Source organism: Sander lucioperca, chromosome 21, assembly GCF_008315115.2.
Source record: "Sander lucioperca isolate FBNREF2018 chromosome 21, SLUC_FBN_1.2, whole genome shotgun sequence".
NCBI classification, from domain to species: domain Eukaryota; kingdom Metazoa; phylum Chordata; class Actinopteri; order Perciformes; family Percidae; genus Sander; species Sander lucioperca.
The window spans coordinates 6,300,391-6,319,447 of record NC_050193.1 but is presented as its reverse complement, the minus strand read 5'-3'; the positions used below and the strand labels follow the sequence as shown (position 1 = coordinate 6,319,447).

At 40.3% G+C, this 19,057-nt stretch overlaps 1 protein-coding gene across 10 annotated transcripts; it reads left to right on the top strand.

Annotated features, from left to right (window-relative positions):
- The first annotated feature begins 1,148 nt into the window (after positions 1 to 1,148).
- raver1 (ribonucleoprotein, PTB-binding 1) lies at positions 1,149 to 12,102 on the top strand. 10 transcript variants are annotated; one of them, XM_031312814.2, is made up of 15 exons: positions 1,150 to 1,566; positions 2,568 to 2,634; positions 4,122 to 4,591; positions 5,588 to 5,779; positions 5,872 to 5,992; positions 6,085 to 6,185; positions 6,318 to 6,389; positions 6,744 to 6,822; positions 7,100 to 7,302; positions 7,411 to 7,492; positions 8,310 to 8,452; positions 8,641 to 8,715; positions 8,797 to 8,931; positions 9,097 to 9,162; positions 10,265 to 12,102. In XM_031312814.2, exons 1-15 carry the CDS (start codon positions 1,240 to 1,242, stop codon positions 10,409 to 10,411), a joined length of 2,280 nt encoding a protein of 759 aa, XP_031168674.1. In that variant the 5' UTR covers positions 1,150 to 1,239; the 3' UTR covers positions 10,412 to 12,102. The 10 variants fall into 10 exon arrangements, 7 of the variants coding, with proteins under 7 accessions (XP_031168674.1, XP_031168673.1, XP_031168672.1 ...); XM_031312813.2 differs by having other exon boundaries at positions 8,794 to 8,931; XM_031312812.2 differs by having other exon boundaries at positions 6,741 to 6,822.
- The last annotated feature ends 6,955 nt before the right edge of the window (positions 12,103 to 19,057 follow it).

Here is a 19,057-nt window from a genome sequence, read left to right as displayed (position 1 = left end):
CACCAGTCCAGCTGTTTGCAATATAGCACCGATGAGCTTGCTGCACAGCAAGAAAAAAAAAAGAATACTACTGCTTTTACTAATTTATACTAATGTACATGTTAACCACATAGAATTGTGTGGTTATGAGACAGGCCATATTACCCAGATTCCTCACAGACCAGTAAAGAGTCATCTGACACCTCCTATCCTGGCATGCAGGAAATATTCATATTCAATAGGTGTTTGAATCAGTGTTCTGCATACACCTTTAGACCAAGTCTCCTATACTCGGTAGAACCTGATACATGGACAGAGCCTCAACACTAATGCAGGCATTTGTTCTACATATTTCACTTTACAAAGCTGTCTGGGCAGCCACAGTCTTGTACAATGCAAATTAACAACTACAGAAGGGCATCTGTTTAGCCAGGGGCTTTCCAGCCACTGTAAACACAACAGACCTGTTGCTATGTCTCACCATGTGTTTGAAGGAAAGTGCCTAAAGGACCAAAGGCTAGTATGAGGTATGTAACACTGCATCACGCCCGGTATAAAAGAATAGTCTAGAGTGTTGCAACCATCAGCTGGTGCATACTATGGTGCGTTGTGGGAACAGACTTCCTGTCTCCTAACCAGCCAACCAACACACTTACCAGCGGGCATTAAGAAGTAAAAAAAAAAAAAAAAAGATTATCCAGGCAACATCTTAGTGTGTCAGGGCCTGATTCTGATATAGGCCTATAGAAATACTTAATTGATTACTTAATTTATTTTATTCGATATAGGTTATTATGTTCTTTAACATGTCGTTTTCCCTGTGTTGACCCTATTCATTTATTAGTCACGATTTTCGTGATGTTATCCAAGATTGTTAAACAATGATTTAAACATCTTTATAGAGCAAATATTTATATCTGATCCAGCCAAGAAATGCAAGACTGTTCTTACTATAGCATAGACTTTTAAGACAAATTAAAACTGATTATAAATGTTTGTTTTTACTGGGCAGAAATCGGTGTAATTCCAATTTAAGGGGAATCCCTATCTAGCAATCCAGCAATCATCTAGTTTTGAACAGAAAACAAGGAGCAAACGTGGCCCCGCCCCCGCCCTCGATTACGTTGTAGTCATGGAGAATGCGTCCTCTATCGTCCAATGAGAAGCGGCGCTGAGGCCATGTGTGTATTGTTTAAACTGCTCAAATCGGGGACCTCGGGGTGAGTTTGCAGACCGATAAAACTTCCACCAAACTGAGTGATGGCGGCCGTCGTGTCTGTTAGCACAGCTGCCAGGGATGAAAGCACAGACACAGGGCTCAGTTTCGCCCCTCGTCCACATCACGAAAATGACGACCTCGCTGCGGATCACGAAAACTGGATGTCCGGAGAACCGGGCCGGTATCCCGAACTCGAACGCGGCGAAGAGGACTCAACCTCGGAACGCGAGTGTCAGCGGAGGGTCGACGAGGACTTGACATCACTGAGCCCCGAAGAGATTGAGAGCCGCTTAGAGAGAACTCGCCGGGAGTTTTACAACCGTAGAAAAATCATCATAAAAAATCTACCCTCCGACGTTAGCAATCAGGTATGAATAAAAAGTACTAACAAATTTGGAGGTTCAAACTATTGGATTATTGATTAATTGACGGGGTCATTTGGCTAACGTTAGCCTAGCTCCAATATGCTTTGCCATGCTACCTATGTTAGCCTGCTAGCCATTTAACTCGTTAGCTGTCTTTGAGTTTGATTGATGCGATATTTTGCTTTATTGAATCTAACTGGTTTTATTTAAAAGGGAACACACAGTTAGCTAATTGGCAGCCACCGAATACCATTAGTGTTGTTTTAATTCGTTTGGCGTTGTTAGGACAACTGCCAGGTGGTCAGATAACTGTCAATTATTGTCATCTGTGGCCTGTATGACCTGCCAGGCATTCTGGCCTCGTAGGTAACCATTTGAAAACATTTGATATTCCAGATTTTTTTCTTTCACTATTCAAGCTTTCAAGCCACATTTTCGGTGATTAATACTTCCCTTTATGGGAGTTACAGGTGCGCTGGGACTTTTTCATCAGCCCATCTGTTGTTAAAGCTGGGGTATGGTTGCATCGACCAGCCAGTGATTTACTCATGATGCCACATTTTTTTTTTGGAACGTGCCTGACTCGTGGGGAGCGGTGGGCCTGCGGGCGGTACCATTGTTCACAGGGGGGGGGGGTTGTGGGAGTTCGAGATGTGAGTTGCAATATAACAAAAGGTGGAAGGTGTGGAGACAAAACATTTCAGAAAATGCTAGACAGCATCGCCATTCGTTTGTGAATGGTCAAAAGCAGCACAGAACAATTTCTCCTATAACAATGACTCAGGTTATTAACATATCACCTCGTCACAGGTGCAACTTGTTACTAGTTTACCAGAGGACATGAATTAGTTAATTATGTGATGACCAACATCTACATTTAATCAATCTACTATATGATGGCCAAAAGCTACAACTTAGAAAGTCAAACATGTTATGTGTGAGAACCTGGGAAAAGTTGTAGTCATGTAAATGTCTGGATGTAATGATTCTTTTCTTATTTACAGGAGGTTCATGAGCTGTTGGGCAACTATGACTTGAAGTACTGCTTTGTTGACAAATACAAGGGCACAGGTTGGTCTATCTGCTTGTCCATGTTAGGCATTGCATGTTCAGTTTACAGGAGTAAATGATCTATCACAGATAATCTTTATACTTGCATAAACAACAAGGGTTGTCTGCATTTAGAGCAGTTCACTATTTGCTAAAATCTTTAAGGACACATTTCTTCACAATTTGAAGGGCTTTGTTCATAAAAAGGAAAAGGTTCTTAACTTGTGCTGGTATGTATTCGAGGTGTGACTGTAGTCTGTATAGTACACAACAGTGAGCTAACTCTTGGCAGCACTAGCAGAGATGGCAAGCTACTAGTTAGTTTGCTAGCAAGAAAGGTCATCTGGCTAGCTAACATTTTTCCAGTGAGTATTTTTCCCCAAGTGAGTTCTAATCTACTGTGGACAAAATGGCTTTACAAAATTGGAAATTGAAGAAACAATGCCAATATGTTCCAAAATAGAGCTAGCAACCATGCATGCAAAACTTTATTTACATAGCACATGTAATTCAATACTTGTGCTGTTCTTATGACTGTCATGCATATTGTCAGTTACCGATCTATTTTGTTGACAAACGGTGGAACTTGCTTGTCACAGTGTCTCAACACAAAGTCATCAATTTGTATGCATCAAGACAACCAGTTTCTGCAATTTAAAACACAACAAAATTAGTGTTAAATTATTCTTAGTTGGGGGAGAATCAAAATGTATGCCCCAAAATGTAACCTGCATCTCAAATCAGGGGAATTGCTTTTTTAAAGATGGTCTAAGTGCATGAAAGATCAGCTTACAATTGGAAGTATCAAAGTCGATTAGTCAGCAAGAACTGACTAAAACAAAACAAACAGCGGCTTAGTGGCTGATAATAATGGCCAGAAAATTGCATCAGCCAGATGGTAAATTCAGGGTATGTCTGGCATCTACCAAATTGTTGTGGCAGATGAGTAACATTAAGAATTGTTTTTGTACATAATCTATTTGGCTGGTACAAAGATTAAATATAGATAGATAAATAGATATATTATGTGTGTTGCAGTTATAAATAACTGCAATCTTTTATGCTCCCCTTCAAAATATGGGTAACAGGTTGTTTGGTTGACATGGAGCTGCAAACTGTGGGGCTCTACAAGAGTCTGCCACATTGGTAGATATTCTAAAAGTGCCAATAACATTAAAGGTAATGCAGGTCTGGATGTGACTTTTTAGCTATCAACATGATGCTCAGTCAGATAAAATGCCTTTGGTTCTTGTCAACCATGATGACACCCATTGTAGTCTCAATAGGGAAATGTTGCAGTGACATGAAAGCTGGATGTATGGTGATATTGTGCTACCAGTGTTGCCTTTTATCAGACATGCTAAAAGAGAAATGGTGTCACTAACCAGGTTTGCCCCTGCTGTGTATAAAAAAATATTTCTCTTAATGCTAACTGAGCAAATGTCACTCCCTCACTTAACAGTGAATTGTTTGTCTCCCTTCCTCTCTCTGTCCCCCATCACCCTCAGCATTTGTGACACTGCTGAATGGGGAACAGGCCCAGTGTGCCATCAAAGACTTCCACCAGCATGTGCTACGTGACAGGGAGATCTCAGTGCAGCTGCAGCCAACAGACTCTCTGCTGTGCATCGCCAACTTGCCCCGCGCTTTTACCCAGCAGCAGTTTGAGGAGTTGGTGCGGCCCTTTGGTAACTTGGAGCGCTGCTTTCTGGTGTACAGCGCCGTAACAGGGCATTCCAAGGGCTATGGCTTTGTGGAGTACATGAAGAAGGACTCGGCTGCCAGGGCCAAGTCGGAGCTATTAGGCAAGCAGCTGGGCTCCCGCATGCTGTATGTCCACTGGACTGAAGTGGGCTCCCTCACGTATCCACTCCTGCACTCTAAATGCCTGTGCGTGGACCGCCTGCCCCCAAACCTGCTGACAGCCCAAGACCTCCGCAACGCCCTGACTGACACCCATGCGCCAGTCTTCTGCCAGGTCAAATTCACCACACACAAACGCACTGCTACTTGTGCTGCATACTGCTACAAATCAATAGGATTTCAGAAGTGTACATTATCCAGATTGTATTTTATGCCAAGAATAATTAATGTTGTGAAGGATTCCAGATGACAGGAACACTTTTTGTAAAATTGTATTCCATATTTGATCTTTTAATTTATTTTTTAACCTTTTATCCCAGTTTTCCTGTGGCAACTCAAAGTTTCTATAGCAATGAGCATTGCTGGTTTCTATGGCGATGACCACCTGACTCCCCCAGGTGGTGTCATTCAGCAGGCTTTTCTGGAACGAGAGAGGGGGTGTCCTTTTTAGCACGGCGTGCATAGTTGTACTTTTCTGCTGGTTCTAGAGTTTTTTAGGATTGTAGTAAATGTAGTGATGATTTAAGGATCATGGGATCAGTTTAGTTTCCCAGTACTGTTTTTTTTTTATTTTTTATATTTTAATAGCAAGATTACAACTAACCTGGTTATGAACTATTGAAACCTGGTGATATTAATTCATGAGGCTACATCAAACTTTTCTCACAGGAAATAAAATAGTGGATGATTTAAATACTCATCCACTGCAAATGAGTCACAATTAAGAATTTATGTTCTAATATCTGTTAATCAGTTATGGTCATTTTTCTTGCTGCATCTAACATATTAAGTTTCTCGGACTTGGAGGAACACTAAATCAGCTGAGGCTTAAATGAGGGGCTGTTATGGGAGTCACACCATTATCAATTAACATAACCCAGACATTTTTTTTTCTTGTTTGAGCAGTGATTCTGGTACATTTCATTGGTTTTACAGGACATTTTCAAAATAAATGTGCTTTTAGATAGATGATGCACTCGTATGTGCTGAACGTGCAGTATGTAAGAAAAAATAGCCAGTCAGCTCATACCTTGTTACTGTATTTATTAGCAGCAGAACTTTCGGCCAATTGTGTGTCTTGTGAAAAAACTGATCCCGCCCCTCTCTACAGTTGGCTCAGGGACAAGATGGAAGTTTCCGGCGGTTTGCGATGTTGGAGTTTGCCTCAGCTGAGATGTCTGAGGAGGCACAGCGACTCACTGATGGCAGACTGCTGGGCGGGACACACATCAGGGTGTCCTTCTGTGCCCCTGGCCCTCCTGGAAGAAGCATGTTGGCTGCTCTGATTGCTGCCCAAACCATGGTATTTAAGTCAGATTAATGCACTGTATTTAAATGTCGATGGTTTTCTTTGCTTTTGTGCGGATTGCCTGACTTGTGGCCCCTCCCTTCAAGGCTGTGAATAGGGGTAAAGGTCTCCTCCCTGATCCCACAGCCATGCAGATACTTACAGGCCTCAATAACCCCGCCACCCTGAAGATGCTGCTCAACCCACTGTCACAGGGACCCAAGCAAGGTGAGGAGTTCTCGCTAGCTCTTAATCAATTCCTTAATTCGTAGTTAGTTTTGTTTTGGTGCTGTGGATCCTGATGTCCTCTTTGTGTGCAGGCCTCCTTGGGGCAGCCCCTACAATGCCCCTGCTGGCCAACCCCGCTCTCTCCGCCGCTCTGCTCCAGCTGCTCCTTCAGAACCAGGCCAAGGCACAGCAGGTACTGCTACCTTTCTGCCTTTTCTCTTGACATGTGCCTCCTTGCTGCTCAGCCTGTTTTTGGCTCATCCTCTCCTACTCATACACCCATTTCCCCCCCCCCACTCTCTGCTCTTTCCCTCTTTACTATTAGCAAGCCTTTCTGGGAAATCATCTTCTCTGGGCTCAGGTGCTGCACAATAAAGAAAACCCTCTAGTGCCTTGTGTGAGTGATAATGGTGTTTGTGTTTGGCTATCCGTGTGTGAGGTGGTGGTGAAGCTAGATGGATTCTGTTTTTTTTTTATTTGGTGATAGAAACTTGCTAGGAAACAGGTTTGTTTTTTTCTGTGTGGGGTGTACTTTTGAGTGGTGCTGAGTGATGTGGTAGGTGTGCTCCATTGTGTACTAAAAGTGTAAATACCCACTCTGCAAGGACATAATTTCATGTGTGGTGAGTAAGCCTTGGTGCAGATTAAGTTTGCTTGTGTAGTGCAGCAGTTTTTCCACCGCTCAAGTGTTGCAGCCAGGCTGTGTGACCCTCTAGTGACACTGAACTCTGCTCTCTCATTTGGCCAGCAGGCAGGACTCATTGGGGAGAATCCTCTGGCTTCTTTGCCTGTCCAGCAGGGAGTCCATCTGCTCGGAGACCTGCCCCAAGGTATGGCATCCGCCGACTCCAGCCGTAGCTCCTTGAGCCACAAACTGCATGTTTTTTTTTTTTCCTTTGGTTATGATGCTAAACATCTGTATTCCTCTTTGCCTGTTAATCATGGTTTTTCTTCTTTACCTTGGCCATTATATTGTCACAATGCAACATACATCTTAATGTTATGTAGTAGAATCCTATAGCTCTAAAATATAACATGTATGTTTACATTCATTGACGATTACAATAATTTTAATTTACAACCATTCCTCTTATTTAATTCCCCTAGGTGGTGGTGTCCCAGGTCTTGGTCTACAGACGGATCCTCTGGCCCCCCTAAAGCAAATGCCACTTGGCAGAGCCCTAGCAAGAGAGCAGGAGTCCCCCACAGCAGCGTGTACCTTCCCCCAGACTTCCTCTCCCACTCTGCAGGGCATCTCAATGCCCCTGATGGGTGGCATGATGGGGGCAGATGGCCTCACAGCTCAAGGGGTGAGGTCCCAAGTAATTTCATTAATGTTTTCTGCCTCTTGTATTCTTGTCCAGCTTTCTATCAAAGTGTAAATGGTAAAAAATTACCTTTTTTACCCTCCTTTTCAGGTATCCATACTAGGAGATCCTCCCAAAGATGTGAACCATCCCCAGAGTGCCTTCCTCGGTGTCAGCAATGTTTTCCCCTCAGGTGAGGTGCTTTTTTTGCACTGTGGGGTTCTGATTTTCCTGCTTTGCATTCTCTTCTTATTTGCTGCATCAACTTGGCTAAATACCCACAGGGTCTTAAAAGTATTAATGCATTGAATTTAATATTCTCAAAATAAGGTATTTAAAAAAAAAAAAAAGGATTAAATAAATTTTGTTTGCTTTTTTTTTCTTTCTTCCTGGTCCTTTCATTAAAGGACAAGAAAAACAATTATATTAAATAAATACCGTAACGTCATAACTATACAATGTTTGTGTGTTACGTTACATTTCACTCATGTAGCTCCTTCCCTCAGGGTTAAAACCTACATATGCCCATTAAAAGTGTCAGCAGAATCCACAATATGAGTGGGTTAAGCCTATTCCAGGCAATAACCGTGAGGCCCAATGTGGTTTGTGCCGAAAATCTTTCACAATGGGACTTATGTCTTTTGGACTCCCATATGAAGAGCGAGAAACAGCCCGCCAGCAGCAGGCGCCTATAGCACAGTTCTGTTCACAGTATAGCTCTTAAACAGCAATGCTTAAAAAACACCACTGTGGTTACTTCTAGCAATACTGAAGAAATTGCATTGTCTATAGTGCAGCCTGTGAACCTGCGAGGGTAAATTATGATTTTTCTAGGGGCTTACAATCCACACTGACTTTCCATTATATCCTTCTTACTTTTACTTATGGCTGTGATTTGGCATTGCCGTTCATTATAAGTGGTATTAAAAAGGTCTTAAATGTATCTTGGAGAACCCTGATGCTAAAATATATTCCAGCATGTAATGTCTGTCCATCCTCCCCTACTCCAGGAGGAAGCTGCAGACCTCACCCCTATAGGAAGAGGCCTACACTAAGTAATGTGTCCAACCAGCACACACACCAGAGCTTTCAGCCAAATTACAACCTGCGCTACCAGGATTCCTACAGCCCAGAATATCCTCCTCTACACCAGGTAACCACCAGGTTTCCACTACTCTGTTAATGAAAAGACCTATTTTAGAAAGTTTGACAGAAATGGATGCAGCTTTCCTAGATGTCATGGTGACCTGATGACATTTACAGTGGAGCAGCTGATTGCTGCTCTTTTAGTAGCATATATGATGTGATCGGGTCTGATGCCCATCTGGTGTTTCTCCTCAGGATCCTCTGGCCCACTTGTATGAACAGCAGGAGAACCTTGATGCTGGAGCCTTGGCAGGATTTGGTCAGCAGCAGGTAGTGTACAGTCAACCGTTTCAAGACTGTGCGAGCATGGTTTCAATGTTAGATTACTATACTAACAGTTTGTTTCTGCAGCTCTCTCGTCACCCCGACTACAGTGAGCGTTTTTCACACTACAGTTATCCTCCCAGCGAACCCATGTCCTCATACTTCAGCTCAGGGCCTGAGGCCCCCAGTAACGGTAGCCTCCCCACCACCCTTCTCAACAGGGTAAGCCTCACACTTTGGACTTTGTTTTTTAAAGTAAGCTTTGGTTTGCTTTCAAACTGTTAGATTAGGTTCCACGAATAATCCCATGTGCAGTAATTAATGTTATGCTGTGTGTGCATGAGCCTCAGAAGTCTAGGTCACTGAAAGTTGGTTGTTTGTCCTCAGGCTGTGGGAATGCCTCCTGTGAGCCACACCACCAACTACCCCCCAGGCCTGGGGGATGCTGTGAAGGTAATTTAGACATGTTTTTTATATATATATATATATATATATATATATATATATATATATATATATAATATATATATATATATATATATATATATATATATATATATATATATATATATATAATATATATATATATATATATATATATATATATATATATAATATATATATATATATATATATATATATATATATATATATATTTTTTAAAACCAGTATTACACCAGAGGGTTTGATTTAACAACACTATGTGCCTCGGTCCTATAAAACCCTTGAGTGTAATATTGCGATTATACAACAGTTACAGATTTAGCTACTATACATCCAAACTTCATTATTGCCGGGTCAGCGGCATCCAAACAATTCCAGTAACGGTTAACTCCAGAGTGTTGTAAAAATGTTGTTTCATCTTATGATTCACTTCTCATCCTCTTCCAACCATTCATCAAAACTAAGTCCGCCATATTAATCAAATTAACAAAACGATCCGTTGTATCAATATTGTAGGCGAACGTTATTTATTTTTTTTTTTTTTGATTCAGCCCTGGAAGTTACAATGTTGCCATGAAAATGGCAAAATAATATTTGTGATGCGCCAGGTGTGCTCAAATGGCTCTGGGTGTGCTGTCATGCTGATTTGAGCCTGTTTTGAAATGTCTAGTTGACCAGATTGTCCGGTCGGATCTACTTGTTGTATAATTGGACTTTTAGACCCGGGGTCTTCAACGTTTTTTAAGCCAAGGACCCCTTACCTGAGTGCGACGGAGCAGGGACCCCTACTACATATATTGTAAAACATTAAGTTGCATATTAAACTGGGCCTACAGTAACGTGTAGGGCGTCCTAAAGCCTTTACCTTTTTAGTGCATAGAATACTTAGCTATTGAAATATTTGTTGGCATGATTTAATCAGTAATGTTAAAGATACATTGCACAGTGAATCCTTATTAACTTAACTAAACCTATAGGCTAGTACGCCTATCATCTGTTTTTTTTTCCTCACAAATAGGCTGATTTATATTTGCTAATAATATGCTAGATTCATGTAAAGATATTTTAATTTTGTAAACACTTTGTTTTTGTTTTTTTTAACCAATTGTAGACTCCCATTGGTAGCCACAAGCGTGTGTTCTCCCGGTTGATCCCATCTCCAGAGCCGAGCCCTGAGGGCAGCTACGTGGGCCAGCACTCCCAGGGCCTTGGTGGCCATTATGCAGACTCCTACCTTAAGCGAAAGCGTATATTCTAACTACAGCTGAATGGCTTTTTGCTGTAGGAGTAGCCATTTAACAGTCAGGACACAATGGCATTTCCTCTGGGTTTCTTCCAATGAACTTTATGACGTGGTGGTCCTTAGACTTGTCTCCTGTGTACTCCTGTGAGTGACCCCTGGAGGGCGCTGGGGGAGTGCAGCCTGTTGCTATCTGGACAGTTGTGTCACTCCATGGAAATTCTTGGTATTTTTTTTCTGTTGTGTGTGTGTGTGTATATATGATTTTAGTGTGTTGGTAATTTAAGTTTTTACTTTTTCCTCATTTTTATTTTGACTTTTAATTTCCTGTTGAAAAACTTGTACAGTGAGAAAAAAAATGGTTAATTAGCAAACGGAAGTACTTTCTTTTAAGCATTTTTTTTTTTTTTTTTTTAATTCCTGTGTTGAGTGTGGTGTATCAGCAGAGCTACAGATAGTTTGGCCAGTTTTCAATGGCAGCAATAGGCTGCTTTTTATAATGTTTGACATCCCGCTAAAGTGATGCTGTCCACAATTTCAGGTAAAGGGACTTGCATAGTATTAAGACAAGCTTTACTTGAAAGGCTCTAGTTTTTAAATCGCCTTCCTAAATTCCATGTAAAAAGTTCAGTAGTTTGTGTAATGAGATGGGTGTTTTTTTTGTTTCCACAGGGTTGTATATTTTGCTGTATGACTATTTCCACATTCAGGCCTCTCCTCATTGGGTAACATGCAGCTTTCCATCCACCAATGACAGCTGTATGTACCTGCCTGTGTATTTTGACGGTGAAGCTTTTTACCATTCTGGCATATTTTCTCGAGCCTTTAACTTTTCCACGTTGTTTGTCTATTGATTCACACCCTCCAACTTGTTTACGGAGTCTGTTCTCTGCACTGGTTGAGTGATGCACTTGGGAGGTCACGATCCAAATCTGTTCTCACCTCCTATAAGATGCCATTTTCAAGTCTACTCTCACACATATGTCCAGGAGTTGAATATTTTCTGTGTTTATGTGAGTGTTATGTTTTGCTAAGTTTAAATTTTGAATGTCTTAAAAGTCCAAACACCACACCTCGATGGTTGAGTTAGGTGGGTGGATGGGGCAGTGGACATGAGATGTGTGCCATCTCTCGAGTCTGGGGAGGTACTAATGGAAGCTAGTGGCAGGTGATTGGTCAGTGACATGACTGTCCTTGTTTTTCTTTTTCTTTTTTATAATTATCTGGTTGACAGTTTGATTGTGAAAACCCATTACCTCTGACTTCTGCTAGGAAATGCAGCTACACTTGAGCCTTAACAGTGTTTTCTGTGACATCATCCTGCCCTGTGTTGGCTTCCATCTACATTTACCATTTCTGTGTTATTTGCTGTGTAAATAGTTAAGCTTGATCATTTTCCTGAGTCCAATTTTTTTGTTTTGTTTTCTTTAATCTTTTTTGTTTTCTTTAATCAAACCTGCCTCTGGTCTGGTGTTTTGAATGAATTTGCTGCTCCTCGTGTTATTGTTGTTTGCCTGTATGCTTGACAGCTGGTGTGACCAAGAGTGGCGCCACAGCGGTCCGCTCATGTTGTGTATGGACCAAGAGATGCAGCCGTACTGTATGATGATCATTCATTTTGATCGATTTTGATTCTAACTGCCATCTTCTCATCTGTACCGCCATGGTTGTCTCTGTGTGATGTGAGCAAGTAAATGTTATTTAACACATTGTTGTTAACTCGTCATTTAAAGAAACTCTAGCTTTAGACTTTAGCTCTGTGCTATCTATATATTTGACATTTTTGGGGGGTTAACATGAAAATATTTCTGTATTTTTACCCAAAACTTTGTTTCTTGAGTTAAGTGGCCCTGTTAACCTATTTGCATGATTTTATTTGACTTGAAACCCAGGATGCAAAAAGACTTAAATTGTCGATGTGCTAAATTCAGAGAACCTTTTCAAAACTTGAAAATGTAAAATTACAATCAATGGTAAAACGCAAAATAAATCAACATGTGCTTGAGAGCAGAATGATTTTAAATTGCCTTTTATTTGCGTAGTCTTTTTATCATGTCCTCTTTTAATAGGGTAAAGTTGAACCTCTGCTGCTGGCATAAAAGTAACAAAAGCATTAGTTGTTTTTGTAATGCAAAAAAAAAATGTTATAGGCCAACTAATGAGGCCCGCAGTTAATGAACATAATTTTAGCCTGATTATGTAAGTGATGACAGCACGTTCAGCCAGCTGATATTTTGCTTTATTGGCCTGGCAACCAACCGTGAAACTAATGCTTCTGAGTACTTGCAGAAGGATCTTGAGGAATGGGTGCAGCAGAAAGAGAGCATGAAGTAAACGAGGGAGGATGCATCAAAACATTTGCTAATAAAAAAATCCTGCTTGTAAACTTTTGCAAGACTTTCTTTTATTGCCCAATATGGAGAAAAAAAAAAATAGTTGCTAAAAACTTGTGTGTGATGCCTAATAATTAATAACCTAATAGTCTGACTTTTCTTGTATGCTTCAGTTACAAAATGTTACCGTTCATACACCATGGGTGGCTCGGTAGGTTCTGTGAGTGGTATTGTTGTGCATGTGACCTGGATGAATGTTAAACAAGTTATCGCTGAGTGGATCATTGTGCTGCTTAAATGAATAATTTAATAACAATCTCAGTCAGCAGCTATAAAGACTGATAACAGGCTACTCGAGAAATAAAAACAACTGAAGGAATGTGTCAAACTGAGAAGTGAGTGAAATGTTTCACTCGGATAAGACTGTATATAGAGAATGTTGACATTCAGATTTCATTAAAAAAAAACAACTAAAGAATAAACTGAAATGTCAGCTATGCTCTTATTTTCTGTTGGGCAGACCCTGACGGTAATGGCAGGTCAAACTGAGCTTAGTCATCTAGCCAGGTGAATGGCTGTGTGGCAATACTAAACCCTTTGCATTACTGTGCCGCACCATTCATACTGAGGTGCTGGGGGGGGGGGGGCAAGAGGCGGTGAACTCTTCCTCTCAGCAGCCATCAGAGTGAAAGGTTTTGATTAGCTGTTATTCATGTTGACCTGCTGAGCCTTGAGCTGATGGTGCTTTCCCCTGATGGGCAAGAAACTGCAGTAGCCAACATTTGTCATGAAACTCGTATGTTTGGTCTATCAGAATGTCACTTATAAGAAATAAAACGGAGAAATTCTCCTTTTTTATCATCAATCTGTAAAGGACAATGGAAATGAGAACATTGAGAAGAAATGATGGGGTTGCTTTTTAAATCTACTGGCATTATATTAATGTATTTTTCCCAGCCGCTGGGTTTATTTCTGTGATATTTGTCTGTAATGCTTCAGGCACCCTCAAATTATGTTCTCATACCTGCAGCCAGTCTACCCAGACTTCTCAGAGGGATCCACCGAGGCTCGGTGGACGCTGTGTCAGACACATTTAGATTTCTGCCTTTCATATTTCCCACCCACACAGTCGCCCTGCTCAGTTGCTGGTGCATGCTGCTGAAGCCTGCGATTTTCCTAAATACAGAGAGGAAAGAGGAAGAGCTCTGAAGGCAGATCATTGCACCATCATTTATCACCAATTACAAACACACAAATGAAGGGAAAGTGATATTTCTTGTGCCTATGTGTGTGGTTAAAATGTACCTGCTCCCGATCACTTCATTGTCCATGTGTTGAATAGGAATGTATTTAAATATACAGATTCACTGTACGGATCTACGTGCAAAACACTAAATTCACACGTGCCATGATTTATTACAGCTTTGTTTCAGTATACGAGCAACAAAGATTAACCAAATGGGGTATGTCACAAGAGCTGTTTATAGCAGGATTAGTCATAGAAAACAGCCCACTCCCCCCCCGTGACAAACAGTCTATAAAACAGTAGCACATAGAACATCTAGATAGTCCAGGAGAAAGCTACAAGTCTGCCTTTTGCTTAATTCAGGAGGGTGAAACCACTCAGAACGCTGCTCCTGTTTATACACCCGAACAAGATTATATTATAGTAGGGATTTAAAATCCAAAGCACAACACGTACCTTTATCCCCCTTGAACTAAGCTTTAGTATTGTTACACTCTTGATTTTCATCATTTCCAGTCGATCCTCTGTGTAATTGTAGGCTATATCACCTTAGCACGACAAAATAAGATAACAATTTCTGGTTATGGGGAAATAAAAGCAATGTTTCTGAGCACAGTGTTACTGCTCCTATGCGCTGAAACAATACAACTGGTTTCTAAAATGAAAAACTAAATTTGTGTCTGTTTCTTGGAAGCGTTATACAGTTTTTATTTATTAAGATGCTTACATTCAATCTTGAATATTCATTCAACATCCCCAGCACGCAAATGTAGCAGTGAGATGAACCTGGTTTCAACTGTCAGGCTGAGAGTTTTATTTAAGGCGAAGCACCAGCAAAGTAATATAGAGAGTGTTGAAATCTTTCCACCAAACACCCAAAAACCTCTTCAAGAAGCATCACTTTTATGAGTGCGGCTCTCATCCCTCTTATTTCCTTTGCTGCCACTTGTCTCTTGCATGATCACTATTGAATTACGAGATATTGTGAGAACACTATCTCTGACCAGTGCTTTCTCTATTTTGGATCTAAGAATTGAAATTGAAAGGTTTTTTTTTTCCATTGGACTCTGTATATTGCTTAAAGCACCTATGATGTGAATGTAAAAATGGACCTAGTACAACAACATAACACATTTTTATACTTTCCTATTTCAAAAACAGCATGTCTTTAAAGGCACAATCTGCCATCACTCCCAAATTGATTGACAGGTCGGTTAATACGACTGACACAAGATAATTACTAAATGTAAGTTTTAATGTGTTCTGATACTGTTAAAAGATATAATGTGACCAGTTGTAAAACAAAATATATGCTTTACATTTATAATTCAAACTCTTTAATTAGATATTTGAAAATGCATAATGTGGGTATGGACATGACTGATGGGTCTTTTAAGGTCTGTAATTTTGTTTTACTCATCTGTAAAGTTCCACTGTGCCCCTGGTTTCACCATAACTATATATCACACCACCAGTGACCATGAAAGTACATTGCAGGAGCACATATGGAGCAAAAAAAACAACCTTGCGCTTAGTCTGACACTTGATTCTCGTCTCAAGTTGCCATTATAGCTTCACAACTGCATTAGTAGAAGTTTGTAGAAGCTTTCAAATCCAGTTAGTATGTCGTTTGTGGTCTCACTGGTCCTTAGATTGTCCCCAAAGTGAAACCTTGCCTTCCTGTTGCAACATTTCCCATCTAACTCCTCCTTTGCCTTCTAGTGAACAGACATCTCAGCGAGATCTGATTGGTTTGGAGAAAAATGAGTGAAAAAGAGGTGAAATGTGGTGGCTCACTCTTGTTGCTTGTGAGCACATCCCAGAATCACTCCTGAACTATCGTGTTGTTCAACGTGTGGAAGATTTATGCAGCTTTGAATCAGCATGAGTGTGCGAGTGTTTACACGCACATGCACATGGCGTGGACAGTCCGCCCCCACCACTGCACCTCCACAGAAAAAGAAAAAGACAACCTGAAGTTATTTCAGGAATCCTTTTTAACACTTTAATATAAATGACCCAATAGCTTGCTGAAACACTTACATTTTACTGCAACCACATCTAAACATGCCTATATTTCACCCTCTCTTACACACACAAACCCACATACAGTAAGTGCTTTCCATTGACTTTCCCTTGTCCTACATACGTGTAAACACACACATGGCCATTAGCTGCCAGACTATTGCTCACTGTCAGGAAAGAGGTGTGAATTAATATTTCATGGCCCTCCACAGGCAGAAAGGGGATCCATTTCCCAGCATTCCCTGATGCCCGATGTGTAGACTCAGTGTGGGCCAGAGGCCAAACAGGCTGCTGATGGTCTTTTTGCTGCATATGCAGGGGTTGCTGCCTTCTGTGATTGGCTGTAAGCTTTTCACAAGTTCAGTTGAAGCTAAATTTCTACGGTGTACACACTCCTACCCACCAACATTCAAATCAAAATGGCAAGAATGCATTTCACACAGTTTACACACTTTCCCGTGGCCTGCACAACCCTCTCATCCACATACAGTGTGGTAGTAAGACTGCTTGGCATTTCAATTATTCCTCACAATATGAATGTATAACGTGGAGAGCCATTTGGCGAGGTTGAACACATAAATAAGATGCTTGCTAAATGAAGTGTGCAGCTGACTCAAGCAAGAGGAAAGATTTTTTTCCACACCACAATGGAGTACTCCAGTCCGTACTGTGCTTTGTGGTCATTTCCTTCTGTGGTATCCTCCATATCATTTATATATATATATATATATATAATTATTTGACATATCCCTTTTCTATGTCATCTAGGAGTACTTTAGACAGAAAAAAATAAAAATAAATTAACATTTTATTTCCCTTTCAATGTCATTCTATGTTCAAATATTAGATCAGTTACATACTGCTAATGTTATGGTAATATTTTAAATTTTTGTCACAAGGAATGAGATACAAGTGTACTTGCATTTCACAGGAGAATATTACCCGTGTTACATTCCATTGGTCTGCATGTTTTTGTTTTCCTTCGTATTTGGTCAAGTTTATTTTGTTAGCATGCAAGAGTTAAAACTCCTGGAGTCTTTGTGTGCTCATTCGCATTCTGATGAAGCGACTGAATCATATGTTTAATTGTGCTGAAATTGTTCTCACTGTTCTTCAGAGAGAAATTCCTTACAGAGAAATCCAACGCAATTGAAAATTCATGTCTCTATTTTAAGGCCCAAGTGTTTCCCAGATAAACAATACTCCAATCTGTGGTTCTGATAAACAGCATGGAGTTGCTCATTTAGGGTTTTCTGAACCCATAACAGCCTTTTAATAAAACACTTTTGTTGTATTGTTTCATCATCTTCAAATAAGAAAATGCAGTTATTTCCACATATTCTTTTTACATCCAGTAACAGACAGCTCTATCATTTCTTCCCTATTCATTTTCTAAGGACATGTACTAAATGGCAATCTTATCTCAAAGAGACAGTATTGAACGTCAGCTGCCCTGAGAGAAAAATAATCATTTAAAGTTGAAATTCAATTGCAGATTTAGTCTGTGTTAGCAAGGACGTAAAGTGAGAACAGACCCCCAGAGTCATCACATTTTCAAGGTCAATATTCAATATAACATATATTCTTTATACTTCTTTATCCTTTTTTTTAAAGGTCCAGTGTGTAACGTGTTTAGTTGTTCATTATCAAAATCTGTGTTGCCTGTTCACAAACTTGTCCTTTTTCATGAATATTTACCACCACCATCAATTCCAAGTATTCCTTTTGGCTTGAAATTTTACATTTGCATTCGCATGAACTGGGGTAGACGCTCCATATTCATGCGCCATCTTGAAATACGTTAGCCGGTAAGGGACATACAGGACATACTGCTCCGCCTTTCGCGTTTTCTCTGTCACATGATAAACTCACAGGTGCTGCTAATGCTTCTAATAGGTATCGTAGCTTCCAGGCCCCGGCAAGTTTGAAGAAATTTCTTCGCCCAGAAAAAGAAAAAGGATATTAAAAAAGAGCAAGAGACCAACTTTTTGAAGCGTGAAGGCTACCGTAGCTGTAATACGTACTTTGAACTGCGTGGTGCGAGAGAGTTGATTGCGATATATGATCTCAACGCTAGATGGGAGAAATTCCTACACATTGGACCTTTAAAGCAACTACAAAAAAACTGATTTTGGTGGCCCCTGTGGACAAAAGCGGTAGTGTTTTCATGAGCACCACTGGCTCTTGTCATAAAGTTGTTGATCTGGCTAGCTTGTGCATTAGTTTCGTAAGCGAGTGAAAGAAAGGCGCAACTTATTTTCCATACTATGTTTCTTTTTCAAACAGGATGCATAGCAATGAGGTAATGTATTTATTTGTGGCTATGTAATTATGTAACTGTAATATGACGATGGTAAAACAAAGTGTTTGTTTTAGTCACAAGCGTAGCCTAATAAATCATATATTGATGTAAAACCACTTATCACAATGTATTTCTTAAATTAAATAGACATAACTGTCTAGGAGGAAGAGGTCCAATTCAGGATCAGTATTGAATCCTTCAAATCCCAGAAGCTTTTAGCTAAATCGGTTGTACATTGCAATCCAATGTGACATTTGTGTGAATTCTGAAGAGACATTGGTTAGTGAAAGTGAAAGAGTGTTTTTGTTGTAAAGAAACCCACAGTCAAGGTTTCTGTATGTGTTCAACCTGCACTTGTCTGGGTCCTCAGATATTCCTCAAAGCCATCAAAACAAGACATGGCTGGCTGTGTGTATTTCGCGGTACATCAGACATACAAATCAAGACTCTGACTCTTGAGCAAAAAGCAGCTGCAAGACCCCTCATCGACCTGATGTTTTCAGCTTGCCATATTTAACCTTTTTTTTTTTTTAAATGCTATAAGCAAAAAAGCATGTTCAATTGTGCTTTTATAATTCAGCTGAGAAAACACTTCTAAAATTAGGCCCTGGCTTTTAAAGACAGACAAAATGATTAATGCTTGTGTTGTGCCTGAACTACTGCAATGCTTCTGTACGTGCCTTCGCCAAGCTTCTGCAGCTCAACTCCAGTTAAAATGCTGCTGCTGCTTTTCTCTGAAGGTTACCACACAATTTCCA

Coding starts and splice junctions, on each gene's coding strand:
- raver1 (XM_031312811.2), top strand. CDS start 1,240: ATGGCGGCCGTCGTGTCTGTTAGCACAGCTGCCAGGGATGAAAGCACA. Junction 2,635..4,121: donor TGACAAATACAAGGGCACAG/GTTGGTCTATCT, acceptor CATCACCCTCAG/CATTTGTGACACTGCTGAAT. Junction 8,932..9,096: donor CCACCACCCTTCTCAACAGG/GTAAGCCTCACA, acceptor GTTTGTCCTCAG/GCTGTGGGAATGCCTCCTGT.